The sequence below is a fragment of the Orycteropus afer genome, unplaced genomic scaffold, assembly GCF_000298275.1.
Source record: "Orycteropus afer afer isolate SDZICR_OR568_19922 unplaced genomic scaffold, OryAfe1.0 scaffold00006, whole genome shotgun sequence".
Classification (NCBI taxonomy): Eukaryota; Metazoa; Chordata; class Mammalia; order Tubulidentata; family Orycteropodidae; genus Orycteropus; species Orycteropus afer.
In genome coordinates this window covers 15,039,040-15,052,691 of record NW_006921593.1, presented here as the reverse complement: position 1 = coordinate 15,052,691, position 13,652 = coordinate 15,039,040, and the positions used below count along the sequence as shown (strand labels likewise).

At 52.5% G+C, this 13,652-nt stretch overlaps 2 protein-coding genes across 2 annotated transcripts in view; one reads left to right on the top strand and one right to left on the bottom strand.

Annotated features, from left to right (window-relative positions):
- The window catches only part of LOC103198777 (serine/threonine-protein phosphatase PP1-gamma catalytic subunit-like), a 9,578-nt gene extending 2,549 nt beyond the window's left edge, over positions 1-7,029 (bottom strand). The window contains 1 exon segment of the mRNA XM_042781177.1: positions 6,964-7,029. Coding sequence (XP_042637111.1) covers positions 6,964-7,029 — 66 coding nt within the window.
- Positions 7,030-10,707: 3,678 nt separating this feature from the next.
- Positions 10,708-11,967, top strand: CHST12 (carbohydrate sulfotransferase 12). The gene has a single exon (XM_007941202.1). The coding sequence runs from the start codon at positions 10,708-10,710 to the stop codon at positions 11,965-11,967; it is 1,260 nt and encodes a 419-aa protein (XP_007939393.1).
- Positions 11,968-13,652: the final 1,685 nt, after the last annotated feature.

Here is a 13,652-nt window from a genome sequence, read left to right as displayed (position 1 = left end):
GGGCTTTGCTTCTGTGAAGACTGACAGCCTTGGAGACCCTGTGGGCAGTTCCACTCTGTCCTCTAGGGGCGCTGTGGGTCAGAATGGACTCCAGGAAGTGGGTTTTGTTTGGCCTGGGCTCCTAGGAACTGACATGAGTCACAGAAGCGTTCCACACTTTTGTTGATGGTGACAGGCACTATGGCAAAGGTTTACCTTATGGGGTGTGTGTAGAGCTGAGGAAGAAGGAGGCAGTGTGGGCTTATTTTACCAGTAGGATAAATGAATGAAACAAGAAACGTCCTTGGCATTTGCAATGAAGGCTGTGTCACTTGACTGAGTGCTCAAAGCTTGGTTGTTTGGGCCAGAGGTAGTTCTCAAAAATAGATAATGAAAATCTGAATGTCCAGGACAGACCCCCAGGTCTGCATAAAACATCTCCTGCAGAGGCCAGTGTGGCACAGTGGTTAGGGTTGGCCGTGTTCAAATGCCGGCTTAAGCAGTGTCAGAATCTGCCAGAAGAATGCACAGATCTGTGTTGGGAGAGGTACAGTCAGGGTGCTCCTTAGAAGCGAGGTGGCGGGACTCTGTCACGGACTTGGGCTTTCTCTCAGGAGGGACCATCCGTGGAATGGACATCATGCTTGGTAAAGTGGAGGGTCACCAAAGAGAGGAGGCTCCTCAACAGAATGGACCAACAGTGGCTACGACAGTGGGCTCCAGCCTGGCAGCGACCGGGAGGCTGGCACAGGACCGGGCAGGGTTTGTTCTGTTGGGCGTGTGCGTGGGGTGGCCCTGAGTTGGAACCAACTTGATGGCACTAGCAATAGCACTGAGCAGTCTCTGGGTGTGTAGACGTGGACTGGCTGCGTGACTGCTTTGCCCCAGTTTCATCACAGTTATGTGAGCATTGAGTAAAGTGTGCTGGGGCCTTATAGCAGCACTTCGGAAAACATGTGCGCTACCATGGTGGAGGCCACTGTAAACCAGTAAAAAAGGTGCAGTGTTTTTTGACTGTGGTCCTGAAAAATATGAGGTACATAGGATGGTTTGTGATAGTGGATGGATGTTGTTACCGCACTGTTACGTTAAAGTTGTCTGATGTGTTTGCAAGTGTGGCTTCAGTGCTTTTACAGCATGGACGGGTGTGGTGCGCACAGTATTCTGAGGCAGACACTTGATTCACCGATGCCAGGTATGAACCACAGCTACACATTCTGACTTATGTATCTGCTTAAACACTAAGGACTTACAGACTCAGGAACAGAATCCTTCGTAATCTGGCAACTGCCTGTACTCGTGTAACTTGTTTTGCGAAGTGTCTGTTCCAGTCCTTTGACCATTTTTTTAACTTGGGTTGATGGTTTTCTAATTCATTGATTTGAACAGTTCTTTATGTATTTTGAGGAGCTTTGGTAGTGCAGTGGTTAAAACATTTGGCTGCTAACCAGAAGGCCAGTGCTCCACAGGAGAAAGATGTGGCAGTCAGCTTCCATGAAGACTGACAGCCTTGGGAACCCCGTGAGGCAGTTCTCTTGTCATACAGGGGCTCTGTGAGTCGGAATTCACTCGATGGCAGTGTGTGGATGTATGTCCTCTGGATGGAACACCTTTGTCAGATACATGTTTTGAGAATGTTTTCTGCCAGTCTGGTATGCCTTTGAATTTTCTCAGTGGTGTCATTTGGAGAGCTGAAGGTGTTAGTTTTGGTGAAATCCAGTTTATCAAAGTTTTCTGTTATGGTTGGTGCTTTTGGCATCCTTGTTAGTCTTTGTTTTGCCCAGAGTCTGGAAGATCTTCTCCTGAAAGTCTGAGAGCTGTAGCTTTTATGTTTAGATCAGTGATCCTCTGTGAATCAGTTCTCATGTGAGGTGTGAGGAAGGGGTTGAGGCTCGTTTTTTCCATACAGATACCATGTTTCAGCACTCTTTGTTGAAAGGACTGTTGTTTATTTGAATTGATTTTCAACTTAAGTAATTGTTATTTTAGACTATTCTTTTTTATGTTAACTTGGCATCTCTGTAGAAAACGAATTGCGCACTGGTCTATGCGGCTGTCCTTACACACTGCCTGGGGTTTCTTGATAGCTGGCATTGAAGTCAGCCCGTGGCAGTTCCCAGTTCCCTCCTTCTTCGGGCTTGTTTTGGCTGTTCCTGGTGCTTTGTACTGCTGGTGGAATTTACAGATGACGTGACCGATGTCTGAGAACACCTGCTGGGGCTCTGATGTGGTCACTCTGCATCTGGAGATCAGTCTGGGAAGATGGATGTCTTGACACCGAGGCTGTCAATCCATGAACTTAGTACATCTCTTCATTCATTTAGATCTTCAGTTTCTCTCCATATGTCTGTCTTGTGATTTTCAGTATAAAAACCAAACCCGCTGCCATCGAATTGATTCCGACTCATAGCAAGCTTTGGGTTTCTGAGGCTGTAAATCTTTATGAAAGCAGACTGCCTCATCTTTCTTTTGCAGAGAGGCTGGTGGGTTTGAACCACCAATCTTTTGGTTAGCAGCCAAATGGCTTACTCACTGCTCTACCAGAGCTCTTGATTTTCATTATTAAAAAAACCCCACTAAACTCACTCCCATCGAATCGATTCCAACTCATAGCGACCCCCTTTGTGTTTCCGAGGCGGTAAATTAGCGGGTCCCTCGTGGACGGGCAGCGCAGGGTCTGGGCTCCTCCGGAGCTGCCAGAGCCGCCCTTAGCACCGTCTGCTCCCACGTCCTGTGCGTTAGAAAAATGTTTCACGGCCCCACCCTGTGCTACGAAACAGCTCTGTCTTTGTGGTCACGCTGTTCTCGTAGATTGCCCAGTTTTCCTTCCATGGGGTGGCTGGTGGGTTTGAACCACCAACCTTCTGGTTAGCAGTCGGATGCCTTAGGCACTGCGCCACCAGAGCTCCTGATTTGCATTATAGTACCCCTAAAAATCTTATACTTGAACAGGTATTGATAATCTGAGCTCTGCATACCCTGTGCTGAGCGTCATCTGATTAGTGTTTAGAGAGTCCTTTCAGGTGTCTACCTGTATGGGTCTGGTACAGTCTCCCAGGGGCTGAAAAATCTGGTATTTTTTATGCCTCCTTTATGACTTTGTATGAATCTCAGCATAAAAAAACAAAGGCCTGGCCTGTGTGTCAAGTCCATAGCAGCCCCACTCGTAAAACCCAGCACAGGCAGTGGCTGAACATCTGCTGGTGTAACCACGCTCAGAACACCACTCAGCGGAGGCAAAGGGACTTCCTGCCTGTGTGAGCCTGTCACCTGGGTGAGTGCACAGAGCCCGGTGCCGAGTGTAAGAAGCCATAGCCCAAGCCCTCCTCCCCACGCTCCCACTGATAGGACATTCTAGAAGAGCCACAGCCAGAGGACAGAGCAGGTCAGAGGTTACCTAGGACTGGCAGCTGGGGGAGGGGTGACAGAAGGGTCCCCTGTCTTCTTAGGGTCCGTTACACAGCCACAAGTGTTTGTCAGAACTCACCGGACTGTACTAAGAAAGAGTGGGTTTCATTGTATGTGAGTGATACCTCAGTAAAGCAGACTTAGAAAAACACGGGCCAGTGTGACCCCATCAGTGACGCTGGAGTTGGAGCTGTCGGCGCAGAAGGTGACCCTCAGCCCCACTGTGCAGAGCCTGCGCTGGGGGCGGCCGGGTGCCCTCTGGGGACCCTCTGCACTGGCACGTGCTCTCATTCCAGCCCACTCACACTCTGCGTTCACTTCTCACTGGTTTGATCCTGTCCGTCATTAACGTTGCAGCTGCTGTCCAGCTGGCCCCAGCTCACGGCGACCCCGTGTGTTTCAGAGAAGAGCTGCTCCCAAGGGTTTTCTCGGCTGTCATCTTTATGGATGCTTCTGAGTCATGGTGCTGGCGAAGAACACTGAAAGTGCCACGGACTGCCAGAAGAACGAACGCATCTGTCCTGGAAGAAGTGCAGCCGAGTGCTCCTTGGAAGGGAGAATGGCCAGACCTCATCTCACCTCCTCACGTCGTCAGAAGGGAGGTTCTGTGGAGAAAAGGACATCATGCTTGCTGAAGTGGAGGGTCAGTGAAAAGCGGGGAGGCCCTCAACAGGACGGATTGACACAGTGGCTGCAGCGATGGGCTCAGGTGCGGCGGGGAGCGTGAGGCTGGCACAGGGCTGGGCGGTGTTTGGTTCTGTTTACGTGGGCCGCTGTGAGTTGGCGCCAGCTTGGTGGCACCTGACAGCAACAGCGTCTGTACGGAAGCCAGTTGCTGGGCCTTTCTCCCACAGGGCTTCCAGGTGGGTTCAGACTTGCCGCCTTCAGGGTAACGGCTGATTGCAAGCCGTTCGTGCCACCAGGACCCCTGTGTCTGTAACATGCAGCTGCAAACCAGACCTGCACATGCAGACTCACTCCGGGTGACGGGGCAAGCCTGCTTCAGGTGACACAGCAACCCTAGGTGAGACGGCGAACCCCACTCTGGTGACACGGCGAACCCACTCCAGTGACACGGCGAACCCCACTCCGGTGACATGGCGAACCCCACTCTGGATGACACAGCAAGTGTCTCTCGGTCCTTTTGTGTGACAGGCATGAGTCCTGCTACCAAAGTGTGCAGACACTGTCACAGAGGCCTTGACATGCTCTTCCTGTGGACCTGGCGGTGTGGCTGTCTCCTGCAGATCAGGATACTGGTGGGACTGTCAGAATGGCATGTGAGTGACCATGAAAGGAACTCACCATCCAACTGTCTGTCACCAACAGCTGTCCTAACCCTGCGTACTGCTGTGGGTAACGGGTCGTTTAGACCAGCGGGACCCTCGTGGACAGCGCAGGGTCCGGGCTCCTCCGACGCTGCCAGAGCCGCCCTTAGCACCATCTGCTGCCGGGTCCTGTGCGTTAGAAAAATGTTTCACGGCCCCACCCTGTGCTACGAAGCAGCGCTGTCTTTGTGGCCATGCTGTTCTCGTTTGGAACCTCGCCTCCTCTTAGATCTCAGAGCGATACAGACAGTGAACAAGCTTGCCTGTCAACCGAGAGGTCAGAGGGTCAAGTGCACCCCGAGGTACCTGGGAAGAAAGGCCTGGCTGTCTGATTCCAGTGAATCAGCCATGGAGAGCCCTGTGGAGAGCAGTTCTACTCGGAGCACGTGCAGGGTGGCCGTGAGGTGGGGTCCGGTGGAGGGTGTGTGTTTGTTTACCTCTTTCCGTAGTCGGACTTACTAGGGCCTTTGACATTGCCCTTTTAGGGAAGTACGGTTCCTGGTGGATGAAGCGCCCGGGGCAGAGCCCCGTCCTCGAATGCCCGGGAGGCTCCCAGCAGCTGGGGCTGCTGCTCCTGGCTGTTCAGTGAGCCCGTGAGAGGCCGAAGCTGTGGGGGACCTGCTGCCTGCCTGCACTTGGCTTCTAACCACAGAGGCTTGTTTTCTTTTTTAATTAGTAATTTTACTGTGCTAAAATAGATACAACATAAAATTTACCATTTTAACCATTTTAAAATGTACAATTCAGTGATACTAATTGTATTCATTATGCTGTGTTGCCCTTACCACTATCCATTTCCAAATGACTTTCTTTACCCTAAACAGAAATGCAGTACTCTTTAAATGTAACTCCCATTCCCTCTTTCCCCAGCCTGTGGTCACCTTTAATAAATTTTGATCTTTATGCATTTGCTTATTCTAAGTATCAAACCCACCAGCCACTCCTTGGAAGGAACATGGGGCAATTTACTTCCATAGTGAGATTGCCTCAGAAACCCAAGGAGGGGTCACTATGAGTCAGATCTGACTCGATGGCACATAACAACAACAAGTATTTTATATAAGTGAAGTCATATACTATTTGCCTGTTTGTATCTGACTTTTTTCACTAAACATAATGTTTTCAAAGTTCATCCATGTCATACCTAGCATATATCAGAACTTCATTTCTCTTTATGACTGAATTATGTAGAATAATGCATACAACATACTTGTTTATTTATTTGTTGATGGACGTTTGAGTTGTTTCCACTTTTGGGCCATTGTGAAGAATGCTGTATTGAACACTGGTGTATAAGTATCTGTCTGCGTTCCTCCTTTAAAGTCTTTTGGGTATATACTTAGGAGTGGAATGGCTGGGTCATATGGTGACTCCAGGAGCCCTACTGGCCAGTGGTTAAGTGCTCAGCTTCTAACTGAAAGGTTGGAGGTTCAAGCCCACGAGCTGCTTTGTGGGAGAAAGATGCAGCACTTAACCACAGAGGCTTTTTGTGGGAGGTGCATGTTTGGAAATGACACCCTTGTTTTTTGAGTGAGAAATTCCTTGTTGAGGTGAATGTTCCCCAAGATGGGTTTGAGGCAGGCAAGGTCTCTCGTGTCTGTCTCTCCCTAGCCTGTTTCTCTCGTTGTCACCCGGCAGCAGTGTTAAACAGGACATTAGCCTCGCACTGCCCGAAAGTCATTCCGTGACGGTAACTGGCTCAGAAACCCTCCAGAGTTGAAACTGCCTTGGAAGCAGTACAGTTTGCTGTTGGCGGTGCTGCTCACCAGAAGGTGGGCGGTGGGAGTGCACCCAGTGGCCCCTCGGAAGAAATGCCTGGCTGTCCACTCCTGGAAAACTGGCCACTGAAGACCCTGGGAGCACAGCTGTCCTGTGACACGCACGGGTTACCGCGCTGCCCCTCGGTCCCTCCACCGTCTGCTGGTCGTTCCCTCCCTCCCTTCGCTTTCTCTTCGCAGCTCTACAAACCACAAGCTGCGTGCTTTTTAAGATAGTCACGGTTCCTTCCTTTTGAAGGACCACTGGCTTTCACAGGGCTCTTAATAAACTAGCTCAAGTTCTTGTTTTACAGCTGCTGGGTCTGTGGCTTGTTTGAGGTCGGAATGGACAGCATGGGTGGCAGCCCTTGTACCTTGATGCTGAAACTGAACCGTGGCTGCTCAGACTGGGCTCGTCATGCCCCAGAGGCGTGGAGGTGAAAGGCTGGCAGGGGCGGGGGAGCTGCAGCCAAGCCTGGCCAGTCTAGGGCCGGGATGAGCTTCGGAGTGTGGCAGGGCTCCGGGCCCAGGAGGCAGACACGCATGAGCTTGGTCATCTCGAAGGAGAGGGGGCCTCTCTCCCCATGCAGCCCTGATCGTAAGTGTTTTTAAAATGTAAGCTTTGTCTTGTAAGCACCTGGCAGTTGGAGTCAGCCTGCTGACCTTCTGTGAAGGGGGAGCGTGTCAGCAGTGGGCTCAGAGCTTCCGTGACGCTGCTCTAGTGTGTGCCACACCTTTTTGGTCGTTGTTTATCTTTATAAAACTGTACTTTTTTTTTTTTCTGACAGGAAAACAGCAGCAATGACACAGATGCTCACAGCCCACAAAGTCAGATACCAAGGACCGTTCAGTCAGAATGTCCCGGCGCCCAGGGTGGTTCACGCGCGGCTGGCCAGTTGCTCATGGCCCCCACACACACATCAGTTACTGGGGTGTCCTTGCAGCTGGCACACGCCCATAGGTCCTCAGAGTGTAACGTCTAAACCCTCACTGGCTGGTCACAGCAGGGGTGCAGCCTGCCTGCCTTCTCCCAGCCTTTCCCCACTGCATATCCCGGGGCTCCCTCATCCTTCTGGGGCGAGTGACAGGAGTGCAGCCACCACCCTAATTGGATGGAACCGTTAGGGAAGATGTCAGCACTGAGGGTGGGAAGTGTGTGAGGATGCTCCCTCCCTGAGTCTGACTGTCCCTGTGTTAGAGTTGCCGTGCGGCTGTGGGTGGTTGGCACCCACAGTGTTTGGGAGCAGCATGACACTGGTCTTGGTGTCACCTTCCTTGTTAGGAGTCCGTGTTCCAGGAATAACCAGATGCATAACCTGCTTTCCGTGGAGCTGCCCAGGGAGAGGTTGCTGCGTACCTCGGCCTGTGGATCTGAGCTCATGCAATGAGCTCTACTCGTTCTGAGTAAATGTTGACTCTTGGCCAACACGTACCCACGTGCGTGGCCCCACGTACAACAAAACGAAATGTTGCTTGGCCCCACACCATGCTCAGGAGCTCTGGTGGCGCAGTGGTTAAGCGCTTGGCTGCTAACCGGAAGGTCAGCAGTTCAAACCCACCAGCTGCTGTGTGGGAGAAAGAAGAGGCAGTCTGCTTCTGTAAAGACGACAGCTTCAGAGATCCTGTGGGGCAGGTCTGCTCTGTAGGCTTGCTGTAGGGCCTGTATGCGTCAGGATTGACTGGGCAGCAGTGGCTGGTTCTTTTTACACTATCTTCATGGTCACTAAGGAGCTCTGGTAGCACAGTGACTAAGGCATCTGACTGCTAACCTGAAGGTTGATGGTTCAAACCCACCAACCACTCCACAGAAGCGAGACTGGGCAGTCTATTTCTGTAAAGAATTACATTCTCAGAAACCCAGTGGGATTCACTCTGAGTCAGAATCACCTCAGTGGCAGGGGTTGGGTTTGGTGTTTGGTTTGCGGTCACCGGGACCCTCAAGTGCCTTGTCGCAGTCACAGTGTATTCTGAGCGCCTCCCAGCCCAGCTCGTCTCCTGGCACCGTGTTGGACAGTGTTCTGTTGTGTCCATAAAGTTCATTGGCTCATTTTCAGAAGTACATCTCCAGGCCTTTCTTCCAAGTCTGTCTCAGTCTAGAAGCTCTGCTGAGACCTGTCCACCTGGTGACCCTGCTGGGGTTTGGAACACCGGGGTGTAGCTTCCAGCCTCACAGCACCACACAAGCCACAGTGTGACGGACGGACATCAGTACATGCCTTGCTGTTTTTTAGAAAGTAAAGGTGATGTGGGTCCGCCACACTGATGCCCTAGAAGGTTCTATGACTGCCTGTCTGTCATGTGCAAATCAGTAAACACAGAGCCAGAGCCCAGCACTCCTCGTTCCTCATCTAGGGGCTGTCCGATACTGTCACACTTGAGATAGACGTGGACGAAGAGAACTTGAAATGGTAGGTGGGTTATAGATCGAAAGTCTGTTTCATTTCAGTGCTAATAAACCAGGGGAGGAAACATTCGAGTGGCTGTAATTAGACATCTTTGCTAAAAGAAGGCGCCTTGTCTTTGAACTTGAGAACCCTTCTCAGTACTTTGGGCCAAGAACCGTCCCATGAGTCAGCTTCCCCGTCAGCCTGCAGCTGTCACCTGCCGCTGCCTCCACGGCAGGCAGGTGGGCTTTCCGTCTGAGGGCTGAGCTGCGTCAGTGCTCTGCAGGCGTCTGCTGGGTCAGAAGAGCAAGGACCCCGGCAGTGTCGTGTTCTTGTCCGTTTGTGACCAAGACAGAGTCAGGAGGGGCTCTCCAGGTCCCTCCTTTGACCACATTTTTTTTAATGCATTTTATTGAAATATAATTTATGTACAGTGAAAGACACAAAACTAAAGTGACGTGGGTCAGTGCTTTTTTGGTTTTTTTTTGCATCCTTTGACCACATTTCACTGTGAATAAGACACAACTTCCACTGTGGCTTAAATCCTGGGAGAGGGCTGGGAAGGTACGAGGATGTGTGTGTGCATGCATGTGTGTGTGTGAGTGCATGTTTGTGTGCATGTGTGTGCATGTACTTGTGAACTGTGTATGCATGTGTGCACACGTGAATTGTGTATGCATGTCCGCATGTGTGTACATTTGTATGCATGTGTGTTGCGCATGTCTGTGCACGTATGTGTGCGCATGTTTGTGCATGCCTGTGCACATGTGTACATGTATTTGTGTGTGTGTGTGTGTGTGTGTGTTCATGCATGTGGATGTAAGGTACCACTCTGATTCCAGAGGCAGTACTTTTTACCATGGAAAGCCACTCAGCAGATGAAAACAGTGAGCTGTCAGTGTGTCGGGCCACGTGGATGTGTCCCGCAGTGAATGTGCTGAGTGAAAGCAGCAGACACAACAGGGTGGGCTGTACCCTTGCATGAAATAAAACTAGAAAACGCCAGCAGAACTGCAGTGCCAGGAAACGGTAGGCGAGTGCTGGTGCTGCAGAGGGACGGGACGGAGCCTGGGCGAGGCAGGGTGCACGGCCTCCAGTGTAGGCATGGCCTCACAGGTGCGGCTGTGTCGGTTAACAGATGGTACGTTTGCAGTGCGTGTGGTCTGGCGCGTGTCAGGTGGGGAGCAGCACAGCTGTACGTAGAGCACTTTGGATGGGGGCGGGGTGGAGAGGGAGCAGAGGCCAGAACTTGCGCTCAGATGCTCGTCTCTTCTCTGAGCCGTTTTCTCACCTGTGAAAGGGGTGGTGATGCCTACTGTGAGCTTGTCATGTAGAGTAAGCACAGTGGCCTGTGTATATATGAGGCCCTTACCCAGTGACCCTACATGAAGGGTGTGTGTGAGACGTGCAGTGGTCAGCTGCTGTAGGCCCTGATGGAACTCGCAGTGGAGGACGGAAGTGGAAGGGAGGGCAGCAGGTGACCACTGGTGCAGGGAGAATGGGGGAAAGGAGGGCGGCTGGTAACCTCTGGTCCAGCGGGGAGGGGAGCAGGTTATTGGTGGTGCAGGGGAGAGCATAGGGGAGGGAGGCAGTAGGTGACCAGTGGTACAGGGGGGAGGGGAGCAGGTCATCACTGGTGTAGGGGGAGGGGAGGAGAGGGAGGGCAGCAGGTGACCGGTGGTGTAGGGGGAGGGCCCAACCCTGGCTAGCCCTGCCTCATCCGAGCATCTAGGGCTGAGGTCTCCTTTCATGTCTTGTTGCCCCCAGGTTGCTCGGCACACCATGCCCCACCTGTCCAGGAGCCTGGAGTGAGGGGCCTGGGTGGAGGCTGCGCCCACTGGTCCACGCAGGATGGTGAAAGCCCGGCTCTTCCGGCTCTGGCTGGCCCTGGGCTCCCTCCTCACGATCTTGGTGATCATCGTGTACTGGGACAACGTGGGCACCGCCCACTTCTACTTGCACACATCACTGTCCAGGCCGCACCCACCAGAGCCACCCGCCACGCCTGGGCCAGACGAGGGGAGGGACTCCACATCGGACGTGGACGAGTTCCTGGACAAGCTGCTTGGCTCAAGCCTGAAGCAGAATGACGCATCCAGAACGCAGCCTGAGCAGCGCCCCTCGCTGGCCTCCAGCCGGCCCAGCCTGAGCAACATGGAGGAAAGTGTGAGGGGCTACGACTGGTCTCCCCACGACACCCAGCAGAGCCCGGACCAGGACAGGCTGCAGGCCGAGCGAAGGCGTGTGCTGAAGGACTACTGTGCCAACTCGAGCCTCACCTTCCCCACCAAGGGGCGCTCATTCGACGACATCCCCAACTATGAGCTGAACCACCTCATAGTGGACGACCGCCACGGGGTCATCTACTGCTATGTGCCCAAGGTGGCCTGCACCAACTGGAAGCGGGTGATGATCGTCCTGAGCGGGAGCCTGCTGGACCAGGGGGCACCCTACCGGGAGCCGCTAGGCATCCCCCGCGAGCACGTCCACAACTCCAGCACCCACCTGACCTTCAACAAGTTCTGGCGCCGCTACGGCAAGTTCTCACGCCACCTCATGAAAATCAAGCTGAAGAAGTACACCAAGTTCCTGTTCGTGCGGGACCCCTTCGTGCGCCTCATCTCCGCCTTCCGCAGCAAGTTCCAGCTGGAGAACGAGGAGTTCTACCGCAAGTTCGCAGTGCCCATGCTGAAGACGTATGCCAACTTCACCAGCCTGCCCGCCTCCGTCAGCGAGGCCTTCCGTGCCGGCCTCAAGGTGTCCTTCAACACCTTCATCCAGTACCTGCTGGACCCACACACCGAGAGGCTGGCGCCCTTCAACGAGCACTGGAGGCAGGTCTACCGCCTCTGCCACCCCTGCCAGATTGACTACGACTTTGTGGGCAAGCTGGAGACGCTGGACACGGATGCCACGCAGCTGCTGCGGCTGCTCAAAGTGGACCAGCTGCTCCGCTTCCCTCCGAGCTACCGCAACAGAACCGCCAGCAGCTGGGAGGAGGACTGGTTCGCCAGGATCCCGCTGGCCTGGAGGCAGCAGCTGTACAAACTCTACGAAGCAGACTTTGTTCTCTTTGGCTACCCTAAGCCTGAAAACCTTCTTCAAGACTGAGGCTCCGGGGAGGTCACCAGAAGCGTGTGCCTGCTTGGATCGGGAGTCCCTGGCCACTCCCCAGAAGGTGGGTGGCGTGCCTCCACCTAGAGGCGTGCCGGGGAGGACAGGCCTGGTGGTCTGCTTCTGAGGGGGCCACAGCCACGGAAGACCCTGCCGGGCGCTCTGCACACGTGTGGTCGCCACAGCTCGGCCGCCACGTGATGCAGCTGCTTTGGGGTCTTCATTTCACTTTGAAACTAAAGGAAGGGCCTGTTGTACCACGAGCATCTCCCTGGCAACAGAACAATGAATGACCATGAACATTTTTTTTACGGCTCCTTTTCCTTCCCAGTTTGACGCATTGCAGAGTGCCAGAGCGCTCTCATCAGTGGGGCAGCTGGAAGGTCTGGACTCAACCACACCCACTCCCATTCTTTAAGAACCTGGGATTTTGCAATCTGGACTCATGGTTCATGCCATGGCCGGCATCCAGCAAGTGCTGTGTTAATACTGTTTTTTAAGATTAATATATTTCAGATATTTAATATGATGCGTGGAGGGAGATGAAGTAAAACATTACATATGCTCTTTCCATGGGCTCCTGTGGTTATTCTGGCTGAGCAGCGGGTGCTTTCAGGAGTCCGAGTATGGAGTGGCTACCACCAAGGCCCAGAGCCTTGATGAGAGGAAAGGCCATTTCAGAGTGGTCTTCAGTAGCAAGGAGGACCCCATACTGGGAAGCAGGCCTTGCTTATTTTTAAGGAGTAGAGACGGAGCCCTGGTAGCACTCTGGTTAGACTTTGAGCTGCTAATGGGAAGGTTGGTGGGTTGAATCCACCAGTGGCTCCCTGGGAGAAAGACCTGGCAATTTGCTTCTGTGAAGATGACAGCCTCGGAAACCCTCTGGTGCAGTTCCACTCTGTCCTCTAGGGGTGCTGTGAGTTGGAATCAACTCCACGGCAGTGGGTTTGGTTTAGGCTTTGCTCCTGTAAAGACTGACAGCCTTGGAGACCCTCTGAGGTCGTTCCACTCTGTCCTCTAGGGGTGCTGTGAGTTGGAATCCATTTGACGGCACAACAGTAAGCAGAAGAGAATCCTTCAGAAGTGAAAGATGTCTGATGCAGTGATGTATTTGAAAGGGGAAAGTCGTTCTCTGTTAAGAGTTTTATATTTGAGGTCAAGTCAAAGAACAGGTGAACTCTGAGGTCACATTCTAAAAGCAGGTTTAAATTCCAGCCCTTCCTTTCAATTTATGAAATTGTAGAGGTCGCCCCTGATTGTGATGGGGTTCCATTCTGACAGTGGCTCTGTCCTACGTCAGTTCTAATGTAAGTCAAATGTTTCTCTCTCTTTTTTTTTTTTTTTTTAGTTTTCATGATTATTGCTTTTTGTTGCCAGTATCTTTATAAATTGGATCTTTATTTGTTTTTGAACTCTGAGAATGAGAAGATCAGTATATACACTGCAGCAGAGTGTGTAGCATGTACCGCTAACGGTAAGACATGTAGACATCTACTGTGTTGTGTGTAGCACGTCGCTAATGGTAAGACGTGCAAACATTGAGTCGTCAGTCAGGACTCAGGACATAGTTTGTGGATAGTTGAGTGTCGGCGTTGAACGTGGGTGAGAATGCCCCATCCGTGGGGGGTTGAGTGCCGGCGTTGAACGTGGATGAGAATGCCCCGTCCGTGGGGGGTTGAGTG